The following is a 17,856-nucleotide window of genomic DNA, read 5'->3' as shown; positions in this document are numbered from 1 at the left end:
AAAGAGATGTAAAGCTTGGCTTTTAGTTCACTTCACTACATCCCAGTTGGCTAGAGCTTTTGAACAAACATGAGGGGAGGAAAGCCCCTAGCACACAAAGACTCAAACCATCTTGACAGTCTGCTTTCCATTTAGCCAGAACATGAGTCATTTTCAGATGAAGACTGTCAACAGTTTCAATTAGGAACCTTATTAGGACACTTCAGAAGCTTTCACCTGCCCCCGATTTCACAGTTCATTATTTTGCTTGTGCGTCTGTGTCGCCAAAGAAACTTGGTAGTGCGTGTTATTATGTCTGATATAGTTTCAATGCTATGATGTATGTACTTTGTATCACAACACTGCTTCCTGACCTGTTCTTTTGGGGGAAATGTAGGCACAATAAAACATTGCTTTGCGCGTTTGTCTATAATTGTGATAATGCCGTTTTGTCAGCTAACATACCAATCACAAAGATGACCTTTGATTTCTTGGTCTCCACAGGAAAACCTGGTGGCATATTGAAAAAGAAATTACAATCAGATAATCAACTTTAGCATGTCAAAATATAGCTTTGTAATGTCGTGCGGTACAATTAATGGTGGAAAATAATGACAATAATGGAACAAATAAAATGCAGGGTTACCAAAAACAAATAAATAAAAATAAAATACAACCTTTGTTAGTTTTTATCAGTATCGAGATACATTTTCATGACAGTCAGTGGTTACGCATCAGAATGGTTACATCCAGCTTTGAGTTTGATACTTTTTTAACATACCAATCACAAAGATGACCTTTGATTTCTTGGTCTCCACAGGAAAACCTGGTGGCATATTGAAAAAGAAATTACAATCAGATAATCAACTTTAGCATGTCAAAATATAGCTTTGTAATGTCGTGCGGTACAATTAATGGTGGAAAATAATGACAATAATGGAACAAATAAAATGCAGGGTTACCAAAAACAAATAAATAAAATACAACCTTTGTTAGTTTTTATCAGTATTGAGATACATTTTCATGACAGTCAGTGGTTACGCATCAGAATGGTTACATCCAGCTTTGAGTTTGATACTTTTAAATTTTGTTTATTGACTGTTGACAGAAAGATTTAGTGTAACGTGGTGTCACTAAAAATCAGAAATCTTAAAATCATAAAAATTGCTAACATTTTGTGCAAACTATCCTATATTTTGAAATTTGAAATTCAAGTTTTTAGTGGCAAATTCAAACTCTTTCTTGACGTGTTTGTTCTTAAGCACATTTTTCAGCCTGAATTTTGCCACCTAAACACTAAGACCCAAATTTACTGGAATTAATCTCAAATTCCACAAATGAACATTAAAATTGAATTTCAAAGGTGATTTCACACAAAATAGTTACTAATATGTAAGTTTCATGGCTAAAATCTTCAGTAACATATTTTTTCCCCACAAGACCAAGAATTTAAAGCTGCAGTCTGTAACTTTTTTTGGTTAAAAATGATCTTCAGTAACATATTTTTTCCCCACAAGACCATGAATTTAAAGCTGCAGTCTGTAACTTTTTTTGGTTAAAAATGATCCAAAATCAATATTTGACCAAGTACATAACTAGCCAGTGTTCAAAACTATCGCCTTACTTTAGCCCGATTCACAACGGTAAGATTATAATTAATTAATTAATAATTATAATTTAATTATGTAATATAAGATAATAATAATGTTTTCTAATTTGAGTGTTACTGGTAGGAATTCGCTAGAAATTCGTTATCTCGGCTATAGTAGGCTATATCGCATGTGGGGATCCTGCAGGTGGCGGATCGTTTATAGCCTTTTCTCACAGCAGCTGGAATAATTAAATGTATCATTTTGAGGGTATATTGTAATCCGGATAGGATTATGTGTTTATGAAACACATGTGAATTAAATTAAATTACAGTATATTCCAGTTTAAAATGTGCATCTGATTACAGATAGCCTGGGATTACACAGGATTTGTATTTTAAAGAGAACCAGTTCGAAGGAAGAATAATTTTCTTTTTGGGTTAAAATAATTTCTTAATATGAAATTGGAATGGTCTGACAATTAGAGATTAGACTGTACAGAAATTGAAATCTACACGCTAATGCACACTATATACACATAGTCATGCAATGCTGATGTTGTTAACTAACAATTTGAGAACAAAGTTTAACCGATCGTTAGATTTAATCACCATTGGTAGCGAGTTCGAAGGAAGAATAATTTTCTTTTTGGGTTAAAATAATTTCTTAATATGAAATTGGAATGGTCTGACAATTAGAGATTAGACTGTACAGAAATTGAAATCTACACGCTAATGCACACTATATACACATAGTCACGCAATGCTGATGTTGTTAACTAACAATTTGAGAACAAAGTTTAACCGATCGTTAGATTTAATCACCATTGGTAGCACGGCTTTTTGTATTGCTTTTTTTCCTCAGTTGGTCAGAACAAACGTGGCAGACTTGTTACGTAATTGTTCAGATGACAACAACCGGTGAAAATTCTTATTTGGGTCATATATTCCAAGACGTAGGCTAGAATCTGTGATTCCTAAGTATAATATCCACACCGGTGTGATGACAGTGACTGCCACACATACACCTCAAAACATTAGATTCATCCGCACTGGAGCCGTGCCGACGCACAACCCACGTAATAAAGAGAATTGCACAAATAAATGCAATTGCAGGTTTTCAAACAGAGATTGCGACAAATAGGCAAAACTTACAAACTGCAGCTTTCATTTTGGTGAGACTGTTTATATTTTCTTAATTGTGTATTTCCCAATTTTTCAGAACTGCATCATTATTCAACTGCATTAAGAAGCATATATGTATTCTATCAATAGTATAATAATAAATAAGCCCACACACGAATACAGTACACAAAGATCAGTTGAGTGATACTGTGCTCACTTTCTCCAGTCGCCTCTGCATATCCAGCCACCTCTTCATCAGTCTGCCATAGAGAAAAACACACATAAGAAAAGGAATTAAATTACTTTTAAAAAGCTCACAGATCTGTATAGGAAAACAATAATTCTATGATCAAATGCTCGTCCATAGATCCTCTGAATAATGTGCCATCCAAACAGCACAGGAACTGCACAATCTGACCTGCAACGTGTTTACACATTTAATCTGATCTGAGACTGCTTATTTTTTATTTAAATATTCAATAAAGCTGGAATTTATTATTCAAAAGTGGTTGAACTCACAAATGTCTGTATGTATATTTAGATTTTATGTCATCTCATCATGAAATACATGTTTTTCTTCAATACGTTTTGCAAACTCTATTTGCCATTACAGGAGTCCTCTCCTGTAATACCTGATGAGGTTGGAGAACACTTGGAAAGAGACCAGAGACCACTAATACAGAATCTCTCCAGATCCTTCAGATTCTGAAGTCATTGTTGTTACATGTCCTCTTCAGTTCACCCCACTCATTTTCTATTCAGGTCAGAGGACCAGGATGGCCATGGCAGAAGCTTCATTTTGTGCTCAGTGACCCATTGTTGTATTGATTTTGATGTTTGCTTTGGATCATTGTCCTGATGGAAGATCCAACCACGGCCCGTTATAAGATTTCAAGTAGAGGCAGTCAGGTTTTGATTTTTTTTATCTGTTGGTATTTAACAGAATCCATGTATCTGAATAAGATGTCCAGCACCTCCAGCAGAAAAATAGGCCTTCATCTTTAAAGATGCAGCAGTATATTTAACTGTGGACATGGGGTACTTCTTATACCTGTGGATCCTTTTAAACCTATACTGTGTGTGCCAAAAAGCTATTTTATTTAGTTTCATCTGACCAGAAGCCAGTCCCATTTGTTTTACTCATTGTGATGGATGATTAAAGAAATTTTGTTACATGTATATTGTGTGTATATACACACCTCGAATCTCTGGCTGAGAGGGCTGAGCCAGCAGTGAGTCAGCAGCAAAGACTTTTATGTTGAAAGGGACTGAAACAAGGTTGTAATAAAGGACATTATTTTTTTTTACTTTCAACAACCCCTTTTAAGATGCAACAAACAAATGCACTGAGCAGTGTTATCATGGGAAATCCCCTTAATGAGTGATGAAAGGATAGTATGACAAAGATATTGCTTTCCTCAGCGGACATTCAAACTAATGTTTTATTGTGAATATGAGATTAAGCTGAAGAATGAATGCTGTATCAGATGCAGGTAATCACACTTTTTCAGTCTCTCTCTCTCTCATAATACTCTACATAATACAGTCAGCTTTCAATGAAGCAACTCAATGTTACTTCGTTGCTAGTTCTAAAGTGATGTTTTCAAATTAGTAATGGAGGCTTGGGCCCAGCTGTTAAACTGTCAACCTGAGATTTGAATCTGGGGCAGAAGGAAGTAGTTCCACATGCAAAAGGGTTTGTGTTTGTTTCTTATTTGTTTCCTAATTTATTAACTTTGTGGTTGCTTCTTATTTATTTAAATTCTTGTGCCATTGAACTGTTGCAGAAACACAATTTTACACTTGTTAGCCATGCGATATTGCTCTATATCAGCACAAAGCCCTGCTCATATAGAGCCATATCACACTGAGTGTCTTAAAAACCCTTTTGTATGTGGAACTACATTCTTCCATCGCATTCAAATCTTCCTTCCGCCTTCCGTCATTTTAGAAGAAAATGAGCATTATTTTTTAGAATTTTTAACATTGTTTTTGCATTGTATCATAGGGCTGTGTATCACCAGCAAAGTCACGATACGATACATATCACGATACAGAGGCCACGATACGATACGTATCACGATACAGGACTGCACTGAATTTCACCTCAGCAGAATTTATAAAAACAGCTGTTTATTAAACACTGCTTACTATAGTGCCATTTCTAACTATTGGCAGAGCAGGCAGTTGACCTCTGCATTATGAAGGGCCTCCATAACTGTACCACAGTACAATATAGGTAATGGCATATGTTTCATGTTTACATTGTGCACTCCCAACCAGGTACAATATTCTGATTGTTTGCATCTTGTTTTTAAGCCCATAAATAATAATGTACTCGTTCTAATAAATGTATATTTTAATGTACTCATTCTAATATATAAAAAAAATCACTTACATTGCCGGTAGGTTATCATTGCACAAATTAACACACTCTCTACGATAAAATTTTTTTTTAGAAGAGTTCTAAACTAACGCGCTGTCTTCACTGTATCTAACGCACACAAGGCTGATTTACTCGACACGTCCGCAAGTTCGCTTAGGTGTGCGCAGCAGGACTTTCTGCGCAGCTCCGTTTCCGAAGATGCACGGGTTCAAAGCGACTCTAGCCGAACATGCATGTCTGTGCCAGCATTTGTGTGAAACAGAAGCAGTTTGATGTTAAGTTCCGTCACACACACAGATCACGTTGCGGACTCTAAACTTTTTAGCGCTGCCCCGCAGTTTTATCAACTAAATAGCTTAATCGCTCAAGAGCTACATTATCTTTCTCAACAAGGAGCTGGTAACATCATTGTTTCTAAAGGAATTAAAGCCACAGCTTTACTGTTAATAGAGAAACACGGCAAAACGGTGGTAATTCATACATACACAGCCTCTCTCTTTCTCTCTCTCATAAATGAACACTCGATGAATTACAATTTTCTGAGAATAGAATATTGAAGTGGAGATCGTTAAACTGCAAGCTAAGCGGTGTTTTCAGAAAGCAAGAGCGTTTATCCACAGTGGAGAGAGCGTGCGTGCACATGGTTGCCAGGTTGACAAAGATAAGTAGCACACTTAGCAGATATTTCCGTATTGCGCAAGTGTGAAGCTCTGTTTCGGGGATTACGTCTCTTTATATCAGGCAACCCAGTTGTGTTCCTCTGCGGCCAGATTAAACCTTGTTGTAGCCTATATATGCTCTATTCATTCTTTTTTAGAAACCTCACACTTTTCTACTCAATTTTAAACGTTGTAAAATTTTTAACAAATTAAGCGCGGTCCACTGCTGCACACGTGCCACAATATCGATACAGGGCCAGCTGTATCGATGCTCGTATCGTCAAATCTCTGTGACGATACATCGTCGTATCGATATTTTGAACACAGCACTATATATGTATCATTTTCAAAATGAAGCACCTCCCCAACCAACTTCTCATTACTGCAATGCAATGCATTTTTATTATTAAATTCAGCACAAAGTAAACAAATACTACAATGTTGTATACTTAAGATTGTGCATAACAAATGTACTTAATTTAAAAATGATACTATAATATTTTTTCTGAATTTAAGTAAAGAATTCCTTTTGAGTAGTTTCTTGAAAACTGAAGGGCCATTAAAAGCATTTAATTATTGTGAGAGCAATGTCACGATGCACAAAAGTTTAATGGTCCTGAAAATAGACTCCATGGTTTTTCTTTCTTTTTTTACAAATTAATTTTTTTCTTTAGATTTTAGAGTGAAAATATGATGCTTCTAGACAGTCATTTTATGAGTTTCACTGGGCTAATTAAAACAAAAGCTGTGAGGTTCTTCATGTTTGAACATAAACACACTGCAAAAAACTGGGAACTTGACAGTTTGTGTCGTGATTACTGTGATTAAAAGAGTTCTGGGCTGTTTAATAGAAAAACCTTAGGCGGTAACTTGCCACTTTTTGCAGAATTAGAGAAGATGAGATGAAAAAAGAGAGAGTGTGTGGGAGGAGTGCAGGGTGCCGCTGATGAGCGTGTTTGTGATGTGGGCAGGCCAGCCGGTCCGATGACTCACTGACAGAAAGAGAGAGAGAAGTGATACACAGACCCACATGCCTGCAAACAAGCTCTAACTTGGATCACTTAGGCCACAAAGCCTAGCCACACACACTGAGTACACGACCACACCAATACTACCAGTAGTGCTTGATAAATAAAGGTTTTTTCAATGATTCTTAAATTTTTTATATTTGGACCCCTCAGTCTTAAATATTTGAATACATCCATGGCCTACATGCAAATCACATCAAAAGAGAGCTTTTTAATGTTGTCTTCTTTTCAGGACACATCTTTTATATTGCTTAAAGCATGACTCTAACAATATTTCAAGAAGACTGTGCTTAAAACAAGAAAGATAACTTTTAACTTGTTTCAAAACAAGTTTTTGCCAGGTTTATTCCATATACTATGGTAAAAATGGTATTGCCATGGTATATAAAAAATATGGCACTACTATAGTGCATGTTTCAAAAAAACAAAAACTACCACAGTACAATACATATCCAAAAAACATGACACTATCATTGTCAAAAAAATATTACATTTACATTTAGAAAAGTTGTATTCGTAATATTTATAATAATTTGAAGCCAGGTTTATCAAATTTATCTTAGGAAGATTAGATATGTTTTATATATTTTTACTAAAATAACAAGACTGAAATATTGATAAGCATACTGATTTTGCAGTGAAGACCTCTTCCATCACATGTTTTTGCTCTCACTCCTTTACTTGTTTTCTCTCTCTGACCATGAAGGATGTTTTCTCATGAATATCAGCCTGCCTCTCATTCATTAGCTGTGCAGACTGAACAGCTGCGAAGGTCGGCCTGATGTGCTGTGGACGTTTGCCTTGTTTGTGTGTGTGTGTGTGTGTGTGTGTGTGGAGGAGCCGTGGGCGCTGCAGGAAGTGCTAGATGCATGATTTCAGCAGACACCCCTGTCTCATAACGCAGCACAGGCTGCTGGATGAGACGCTTGTCCTCTTGTGCTGCATCTCATCTACATTGCTTTCTGATACTGCTGGTAAAAAATATCATTGTTTTAAATTAGCAAAAATAAACCCATAAAAAAAACTACTGTGAGGGGACTATAGAAAAACGATGGTAACAGATACCATATGCCTTAATATATAGTATGCTACTGAATGAATACCGTATTAAATATACTATGGAATATAATACCTTATCCTATAGCATTTTTATGGTACTCAAAGAATACCATAGTGTGGGTAAAAAAAATGGCACTACTATTGTACATGTCCAAAAACATGATGCTATCATTGTGAATGTCCCCCCAAAAAATGGCATTAACATGTCTAAATAATCATAGTATTAATATTACCATGGATCATGACTATGGTACTACCTCTAAAAAACAAACCAGGTACATGTCCAAAAACATGGTTACAACGTAATACAAGTCTACATACAAGGAATTAGCATGCTGCATGTCAAAAAACATGGAATTAGAATGCTGTATGCCCAAAAACATGGAACTAGCATGCTACATGTAAAATAAAAAAAATGGAACTAACATGTTACACAGTTACAACTGAATGACAACAAATATAACCTACACATTAAACAGTGCAAGTCATCCATAACACAAACCTCTACCATTATTATGTAAATGAGTGTAACCACTGATATAACAGATGGGAGCAGATTAAAGGAAAATCCGGTGGCTCTTGAGGTTTTTTGCTGGCATAGTTTCCTTCTCATTCCTTTTTTGAAGAAAGAGTCACTGCAAATTAATACTAGGTTGTTCTAAATGATCACGCTTATCCTATGATTAAATATTTCTATCCTGATGAAAGTGCCCTTGTGAAAAAGAAGTGCTAGTATTTGACGTGCACTTGTAATGTACGTCAAATGTTAAAAAACTGTACTTTAAGATAATATATTAATGAAATAAAAGGCCACTTAAGTGATTACACCTAAAGAGAGTACACTTTCATGATTTAAATGCACTTAAGTACACTTTTAAAATGTGCAATTTGCAATGATGTCAAATTCAGGTTACACTTTATTTTAAGGTGTCCCGGTTACAGCGTACTATATGGTTAGGGTTAGGATTTGGGTTTGGCTTAGGGCTGCTTGCATGCAATTATGCTTAATTTATTGATATTATAATAAGTAAGTACATGTAACGTGTAACAAGGACACCTTAAAATAAAGTGTAACCCAAATTCAAAGTATATGTAATTACAAATATATTTAAATACATGAGATATTTGTCAGAACTTTACCCTTATTTAAAAGGCAATAGGATTGTAAAATTACATACAAAAATTAATTTAAGTCCTACTTAAGTGGATCGATGTGTTAGACATTGCCAGTGTTAGAGGTAACGCAATACAATTAACGCCAGCTAAGTAATCAGATTACTTTTCCAGATAACTATAAAGTGATAAATTACTTTTAAATTTACAATGGAATATCTAAGTTACTTTTTCAAATAAGTAACGCAAGATACTTTTTTCCCCCCATTTATTTACTGACACCTCTCCTGGGGTGGAGGCACTTCCTTCAGCCTGAGGCTTATTCATTTCACTTTTGGTGTGAAAGGGCCTTTACAGTTGCCAAAAATAAAACTTTTTTTTTTTTTATTAAAAAACAAAAAAAAAATCCCAACCCATATGACAAAAAGTAACGCAAAAGTAACATAATGCATTACTTTCCATAAAGAGTAACTAACACAATAAATAGCTTTTTTTAATGGAGTAATGCAATATTGCAATGCATTACTTTTAAAAGTAACGCTAGACATTGCTGTCCCCCATCATCTTCAAAACCATCCCAGTAGAGTTCCAAAGACTTGTAGAATCAATGGGCACATGGTGACCCAAGAACTCACTTGGCAAGACACTTATTTTTCTTTAATTTATCATCCATCTGTATATCAGTAAAATGTCATGGGTTGCTAAAAACATGAAGGTATAGAACAAAAATGAGGACATAAATATTTTGATTTGTACTGAAGCTTTTCTGCACTAGATGGATGTCTTAATCCAAGTGGCTGGCAAACAGTCACAGTACAGAACCAAGCCAGCGTGGCTGGAGCCAAGAACCTGCTGAACACGTCGCACACTGAGCTGAAGACTGCTCTGAGATCTGTTCTCATCTACAGAAGTGTTTTTTCCTTTGTGATGCCGACGGCACGGAAAGTTTGCTGTCAGCAGCGCCGCTGATGGACACAGATGAAAGGGTCACGGTGGGAATGTGGGTTGATCCACATCCATAAACACTCTTCACATTATCCTCCACGAAGAGCCTTAATGACTGCTTTTGTCTCATGCAGACACGATTTTAACCAAATATAATGGAGAAAGCATGACAGCCTCTCCATGGAAATGCACAGAGAAGCAACAGTTTCAGGAATTAAGTTTGAAAGACATGTAGCAACAGGAAGGGTCTAACTGGTTGGCCGCTTTCATGTAGCCCTGCCATATCTGTTGGTAGATAGCGAGAACCCTCTGAATGGAAGATAACATGTCTCTATGTTGTGTGTGTGTGTGTGTGTGTGTGTGCGTGTGTATGTGTTTGTGTGGCTGGAGACGAGGTGAAAGGAAAAAGTGAAGAGAACAAGATGCTCCCAGAAAGGGAGCAAAAGCAATCCATCGCAGGAGCACTGATGGTTCCTGATAGTTTTGATTTTATTTTAAATTGTGCATAAATCTATGAAGCTGAATGTAGTGTTCTGATCTTCTATATATATTGAGAATGTAAAAAACTAATGCTCAGCTTGTATAAAATAACAATGATGACAGATCCAAACTGTAAAATTTAGTTCACTCATGGGCATGCTTGAGATAAGTGAAAAAAATATTTACACACATGCATTTCTACAATGTAAAAATAAAGTCAAATGTCCATAGTTCCAGAAACACCCATGGAGTATCTTTTTATTCAATATGTGAAGGGTCAGTCTGGACATTTATATGCAACTGTACAGTGATTAAATTTGCTACTGATCTTTACATGTATGTATATGTTGCATGTGCAATACTTGTAAGTGCAGTGGAGCTTCTCGCCCAGAATTTGGCCCCCTTTTACATTTCCAGTGTTACTTTATAGTTAAGGGTGTCTAGAGTCTATCAGTGTTAATGCAGAGATTATAGATTTAAACTAAATGAAAATGAAGTTGACAGCTAGCTGAAATGCATTTTATATATTATTTAATTTGTTATATTATATTGTATTTATTTCATTTATTTAATTAGATTTTTTTAATGGTTTTAGTTAACTATAATAACCCTGGAGTCTATTAGGTACTGCATGCGTTACATCACATAAGATCAAAGAACATGCATGTATTAACCTCTATATGGGATAATGCTATACTAAAATAACCTCTCTTTACAAGCTTTTTCAGAGACAGTATCTGAGTGGGGATTACATAAAATTCCACTCTATAGCACATTCTTCCTGACCTTGAGAAAATAGATGGTCTGAAACAATCCCCAAATACACACATCGAGCTATAGAGCCGTCTCATTATATCATACACATTCAATGACTCAGAAACATTGATTACATTTCCATATTGAAGGTCAGTGACTATGTACCTGTTTATTAATGCAATAATTAGTGTGAGCTACTGAAATACCCAACAAATATACAGGCCATTCTACTGTGGCTTTTCTTTAAAAGACTATTCCAAAAATAGTTCAAATAGCATACTAATGAAAGTCAAGGACTTTGTCTTAAAGCTTCATCCAGACAGAAGCTAATGCAGGAGATAGAGTCATTTATAATGGCTATCCACTAATGCAGGATTGTCACTCAGCAAGCATTTCCATTAAATACAGCATCTCGCACTTGCTCAGTCTGCCTATAATAGCCCTTCAGCAGTTTCATCTGAGCCTAATCTGAGATTCCAATAACTGCATAATGAAATAAAGAGACGAGACAGATGGGACATTTTCTGACATGCTAATGGTGCTCTAAATGCTATTGTGATTTAACAATAACAGTCGCATCAGATAGCTCAGATCCTATCAAACCATTGTGTTTTCCTGGATTAAGGATTGTAGTACATGTAAAAAAAAAAGATTTCAGTCTTTCTACTTCACGTTTAATTCAATGTGCTACTTGCCATTTCTTTGTGTTTATGGCATTTACTAGCAATTTCTGAGTGAAAATTGTAAGTCCTACACTGAAAAAAAAAAATATATATATTGGTGTAGAAACAACTTTGGTAAAACTTTACAATGTATTAAAGGGATAGTTCACCCAAAAATGAAAATCACCCCATGATTTACTCCCCCACAAGCCATATAGGTGTATATGACTTTATTCTTTCAGACGAATAAAATCAGAGTTACATTAAAAAAAATGTCCTTCCAAGCATCCATCTTAAAAAGTGTTCCACACTGCTCTGGGGGGTTAATAAAAGCCTTATGAAGCGAAGCGATGCATTTCTGTAAGAAAAAAACTTTATAAACCATAATCTCTAGCTTCCACTATCTGTCGTATGCACATACACAAGAGATTGGCATTCCAGCGGATGACGTAGGCATAGCATAAGCTCCTGTGAGAATTTGCTAGTCTCGCAAAAAACAAGTTTCGTTTACAGCAAAGGAAAACCAGACTCCTTGGCTTATATTGAAATCATCATTTTCCTTTACAAATCCTCTAATTCCTGACCGAGCATACGACAGTTAGTGGAAGCTGTAGAGATTATGGTTTATGTTTTAAATATGGAATTTTTTTCTTACACAACGCATCGCTTCACATCAGAAGGCCTTTATTAACCCCCTGGAGCTGTGTGGAGCACTTTTTAGGATGGATGGATGCACTTTTTTGGGCTTCAAAATCTCGACCCGCATTGCTGTCTATGGAGGGTCAGAGAGCTCTCAGATTTCATCAAAAATATCTTAATTTGTGTTCCGAAGATAAACGAAGGTTTTACGTGTTTGGACCAACATGGGGGTGAGTAATTAATGACAGAATTTTCATTTTTGGGTGAACTATCCCTTTAATAAATGCTTTAGAAGTATTTTTCATTGTTAGTTCATGTTAACTAATGTTAACAAATAGAACCTTATTTAAAGTTATACAACACTTTTCACTCAGAAATTGCTAGCAAGTTCACAATTAATAGTAACATTAAATAAAATGGTAAATCTTCAAGTAGAAAGATCTTTTTTTTTCTTGTATTGTTCTTGTATTTTCTTGTAAAATGTACTCCAATAATCTTCGAAAATTCTTCAAAAAATCATGTACACCATTTTTTAAGTGCAGCCAACAAAGAAAAACAAAGAAAGAAGTGCTCAACCAAACGCCAATGTGTGGATTAAGAAAAGAAAATGGAAACAGAGACATTTTCGTACCTGTTCATCAAATTTGGTGGGAACATCTGCCAGGCTGCTGCTGTCTGCTAGCAAACTAAGGTCGAGCTCACTGGGTCCTACAGAGAAAAGCAAAAGATACAATCGAGTTGTAAGAAAAGACATTAACAATCTCTGTGGTCTGTGATTCAAAGAGGAAAAATACAGAAATTACAGCAAAGCCTTGTGTGAAAATAAAGACACTCTTGTTCCTCCAAACTACTGTCCATCATTGAAATGAAGTGCTGCTGTACACTGACGGTTCTTTATTGTTCTGTACCAGTAATTGCGGAAGGAACCCTGGAGTCCTTTCAGTAGCATAGGCAACAATCACAAAGGTTTGCCATGTGTTCATTAGTCATTCATCTGTGGCACGAGAGGATGTTTCAACAGAGCAAGGAATAGATATTAAACTGCTATTGAACTGGCTGCTGGATGTCTACACAGTTGCTTAGATATTTCCAAAGTCGAGACGGTCATACTTGCAATGATTCTCTTGACATGATGTTTTTATTTCATGCAACCTTTTTTGTTGCAGTACTTAATAAAGAAAAGCCTAGCTTAGAAAATCACACTAAAATAGGGCTGTGCGATATGGACAAAAAAAACTTTGATCAATTTTGCGATTTCGATTTTAATCACGATTTTGACACACACAGACATGCTTTACAGTCATAAATGCATTCAGTGTGAATTTGAAACATATTTCCAAAAGAAAACCAATTAGAGCTTTATCAAGAAGCTGTAACATGTCTCTAGAACAGACATAAGGCAAAATAATCACGAAGTAAAAGTGTAACAAAATGTCTCTAGAATAGACAAATGGCAGAAAAAAGAAAAAAAATCCCGTGTCCAAGGATTTTTTTTTGTCTCGGTTTATGTTTGGATGTTTGGATCACCACTGTAAATAAACTGCACTTGGGTTCTTCACTATGCTCGCCTTCAGTGGACTAATTCGTTACAGAATACACGACCCAAGAACAAAATTAACCCAGCAGATCATCTTGTTCGCCTCTGTCAAGGTAATCGCTCCATTGAGGATTATGTTCAGGACTTTTGTGGACTCTATCACCAAGTGGATTTTAATGAAACATTCCTTAAAAGACATTTTCCATTATGGTTTGGTCAAAAATTTATCAAGTTTCATGCCACGCAATACCCCATACTGGTCACTTGAACAATACATTGATCATGGTCTGCTGTTGTGCGGCTCATCGTACACTGTGGGTTTTGCTTCATGAATAATTATATATCAATTCTAAATGATTAAATACAAGATTCATAGTAGTTATTAAGATTGATGTCATAAATGCAAAATTGATTTTTGTGCGCTCAAAATACTTTCTTCTTTGCGAGACTCCACAAAACTCAGTTCGCGCGCGTGCAAAACATACTTTTGCGACCTCAAAATATGATCTTTTGCGCGCAGAATTGCGGCAGAAATGTAATCCCATACTCCTGGAGCGCATTGCCGGACCGCAATCGCATGCAGTGTGAACGCTCTGATTCGTTAACATGGGCGTGGACAAAATAAGCACCACAGACGGAGTGTGTGAACCTGGCGTTACGTTTGTATGCCTGCCCGGTCTGTTCTGTTCTCGTGCTCCATTTAGGCGCGCTGCATTCTGATTGGTTCGGATAGCATACTGCAGGAGGTCGGGGGCGTGGAAAATCGTGCTGTAAAGCGATTTAGAAATCGAGCATGCTCAAATCGCGATTTTATGACGATTTCGATTAATCGCACAGCCCTACACTAAAACACATGTAGCTTTTCATCACAGTATTTGGACACAAAATGTACTGTAAACATTTTTTGAAGTTGTAAATAAAATTGCCATTTCAGTTTCAGTTAAACTTTCTACTTCAAAATTTCACATTTGAATCAATGTTTTACTTGTTTTTTTCTTTGTAATTCTGAAATTAGGGTGGGTGGGTGGTGTCCCCCTCGGTAGAAATTGCGGTCCATCTTGGCACACCTAGACCGGACCGAAAGGGCACTTTTCCGTCGGGGCAGGGGCACTTACTGCTTGTCAAACCTTAGTGAATCATGCTCATATTGTGATTAAGTAGTTACTCTGGTCAGGGCTCCAAACAAAAAAAATCAAGTAAGGAGCCATTGGCTCTTATAAGACACAATTTTAGGCTCCAAATTATTTTTTTAGGTGTCACAGAATAAACGTGTTTTATTTATTTTATTATTATTTTTTAACATTCCAATCATACTTTCATGTGTTTATGTGTCATCTTTTCTTGAATTTATTTTTAATCGATCTTGTAGATGACCTGGGAACTAAGGTTCACTTACAAAACAACGTATTTATTGTTTGAATTTCGTTATGAATTGGCATAATTTTAAAGCTGATACTTTATTAAAAAGTAACAAAGCTTTTTGCGATTAATGGACAAGTGTGCTTCAAATAATATGAAGTTCACACATTAACAGAACACAGCATATCGACTATCTTAATAAGAAGAAGCCATATTAGTAATTAGGGATGCACCGATACCACTTTTTCCAGTACTCGCCCGATACCGATACTTTTATTTTTGGTACTTGCCGATACGGAGTACCGATACCGATATTTTTATTGCATTTGTAAATTTTTTCAATATTGGGTATAGAAACCAAAAGGGTATGTATAATGTTAGTTGGTTAACTTCATTTATCAAATAGATACAGTCAAACCAAAATCTATTTAGACACCTTCATCGGTTCACTTGCCGCTTGAACTGAGGCGCTAAAGCGATCGCGCCTGCCGCATTAAAGAGTGCCAAAACAACGTATTTATTGTTTGAATTTCGTTATGAATTGGCATAATTTTAAAGCTGATACTTTATTAAAAAGTAACAAAGCTTTTTGCGATTAATGGAGTGTGGTATCGGCGTTTGGTATCGGGGCATTTTAACGAGTACGAGTACGAGTACAGGAGAGCAGTATTGGGCCCGATACCGATATCGGTATCGGTGCATCCCTATTAGTAATGATTATAAACGAGAATTGTTAACGATATTGCCAATATCCATACAGTTGACAGCTTTACCTGTTGTAGTTTGTTCAAGTTGTGCACGAAATAGACTGCTTTTGTGCACTTTTACTTGCACGTCTTCGTCATGTCGATCTCTCTCGCGCTGCACAACTGAGCTGCGTTTATCAGGTGTGTGCCAGCGCTGCTGTACTGCAGAGATGAGGACTGTTTGAAACTCTTTTTTCCACTAAAACTTTGATTTGCATCGTCTCAGTTTAATACGTGAACATAGCAAATGATGCGATCGCAAAACAATCAGGAAAAAAGGCATTACACGCAAATGTTTAAGTCATAACTTGTAAATAGTCGCCAGTGGCGACCTCAGCAAAAACTTGACTCGCAAATTAATATTTTTGGTCGCAAATGCGACCGTTTTAGTCGCAGTCTGGAGCCCTGCTGGTAGAAAACTAGTGTGAAAAGGAAGAAAATTGACTTTAAACATCCACTAAAAATCACCTTGAAAACAACTGGTTAAAATGAATTGAAAAAATGGCTCAGAAAAGTGAAGTTCTAAGAAAAACTCCAGAAATGTTCAAAGAGAAAAACTATAACCTGCTGGTTTTACACAACAGAACTGAGAGCATTATAATCAAACACACCTAGGTACAATAAAGTTATATATATCAAATAATCCTTACATATTTTTTTCCTCCATGTGATATAGCTCATTAGCTGAACTGTAGGCTGTATGCGGTTGCCAGGCAATACAGTGAGTCAGTGACTCCTAGATTTGGGATCAGTAAACATAACATCTGAATTGGAACGAACAACTTGGAAACAAGTTGAATGGAAAAAAGCATCAGATACTAAAACATCAATATACAACAGTCATTGATAATTTTAAATAAAACAGCATATTCTAGTGCTGGGCGGTATGACCAAAAATTTATATCACGGTATTTTTTTTTTCATGCATGACCGGGTGTTAACCATATTTTCTACTGATTGAGAGAGGAAATACTGCAGTATATTGACTCCGCTAAAAGGGTGTGAAAGTTGCTAAATCTAGTGCTAAAGTCGCGCTCGTGTGTGTGTGAGACGCGGGAGCTGATGGCAGGGGGCGGTGGATATTTGTGGCGGTCAATGTGGATATTGTGGATGAGTTCTTCTGTGTCATCATGTTCTATTAGTTCTACAGCTTCAGTTTCGTAATTTTCACGCTTAGTAACACATACAGCTGTTCCCTCACCACAGTGCAACAGTGAAAAGGGACCACTTTCAAACAGTGTCACGTTCCGAACGTTGTTTAAGCGACATACACTGGTATTGCGGTATTTTAAAAATTCATATCATAACAAAAATAAACACCGGTATTCGTTATGAACCGGTATACCGCCCAGCACTAGCATATTCCATGAGAAATTATTTTCGGTATGTTGTTATTAGAGACCTGTTACTTAGAAATATAGCCTCCCAGACAGCAACCAGTGTAGGCCCAGATCTGGCCCACATGGATTTCATGCGGGCCAGATGTGGGCCGGAACTGGGCCAACACTATGGCTACGTTCACACTGCAGGCAAATGTAGCCCAAATCCGATTTTTTTTTGCTCACATGTGACTCAGATCTGTTTTTTTCAGCACAAACCACATGGAATCTGATCTTTTTAATTCCGATTTGTGCCACTTCCATATGTGGTACTAAAGCCGATACAGGTCAGACGTTTTGCAATGCGACCGCAATGTTAACGGTCATGTCGGATTTCATGCGACTTTTACGTCACTCTAGATCAACATTCGTCATGATTCTGCGCTCATGGGAATCACTTCAAAGATTTTACATAC

General features: G+C 36.4%; 1 protein-coding gene across 2 annotated transcripts in view; it reads right to left on the bottom strand.

Annotated features, from left to right (window-relative positions):
• Positions 1–17,856, bottom strand: part of LOC107708748 (adenylate kinase isoenzyme 5) — a 106,173-nt gene that overhangs the window by 11,116 nt on the left and 77,201 nt on the right. For both annotated transcript variants that reach the window (XM_016513052.1, XM_016513061.1), the window contains exons 8-10: positions 13,051–13,127; positions 2,910–2,952; positions 761–805 (exon numbers count right to left, since the gene is read on the bottom strand). In XM_016513052.1, coding sequence (XP_016368538.1) covers positions 761–805; positions 2,910–2,952; positions 13,051–13,127 — 165 coding nt within the window. The remainder of the gene's footprint in view (positions 1–760; positions 806–2,909; positions 2,953–13,050; positions 13,128–17,856) is intronic.

The sequence above is a fragment of the Sinocyclocheilus rhinocerous genome, unplaced genomic scaffold (genome assembly GCF_001515625.1).
Source record: "Sinocyclocheilus rhinocerous isolate Xijiao unplaced genomic scaffold, SAMN03320098_v1.1 scaffold1724, whole genome shotgun sequence".
Taxonomy (NCBI): Eukaryota; Metazoa; Chordata; class Actinopteri; order Cypriniformes; family Cyprinidae; genus Sinocyclocheilus; species Sinocyclocheilus rhinocerous.
The sequence above is the reverse complement of the archived record's forward strand: the minus strand, read 5'-3'. Positions and strand labels throughout refer to the sequence as shown.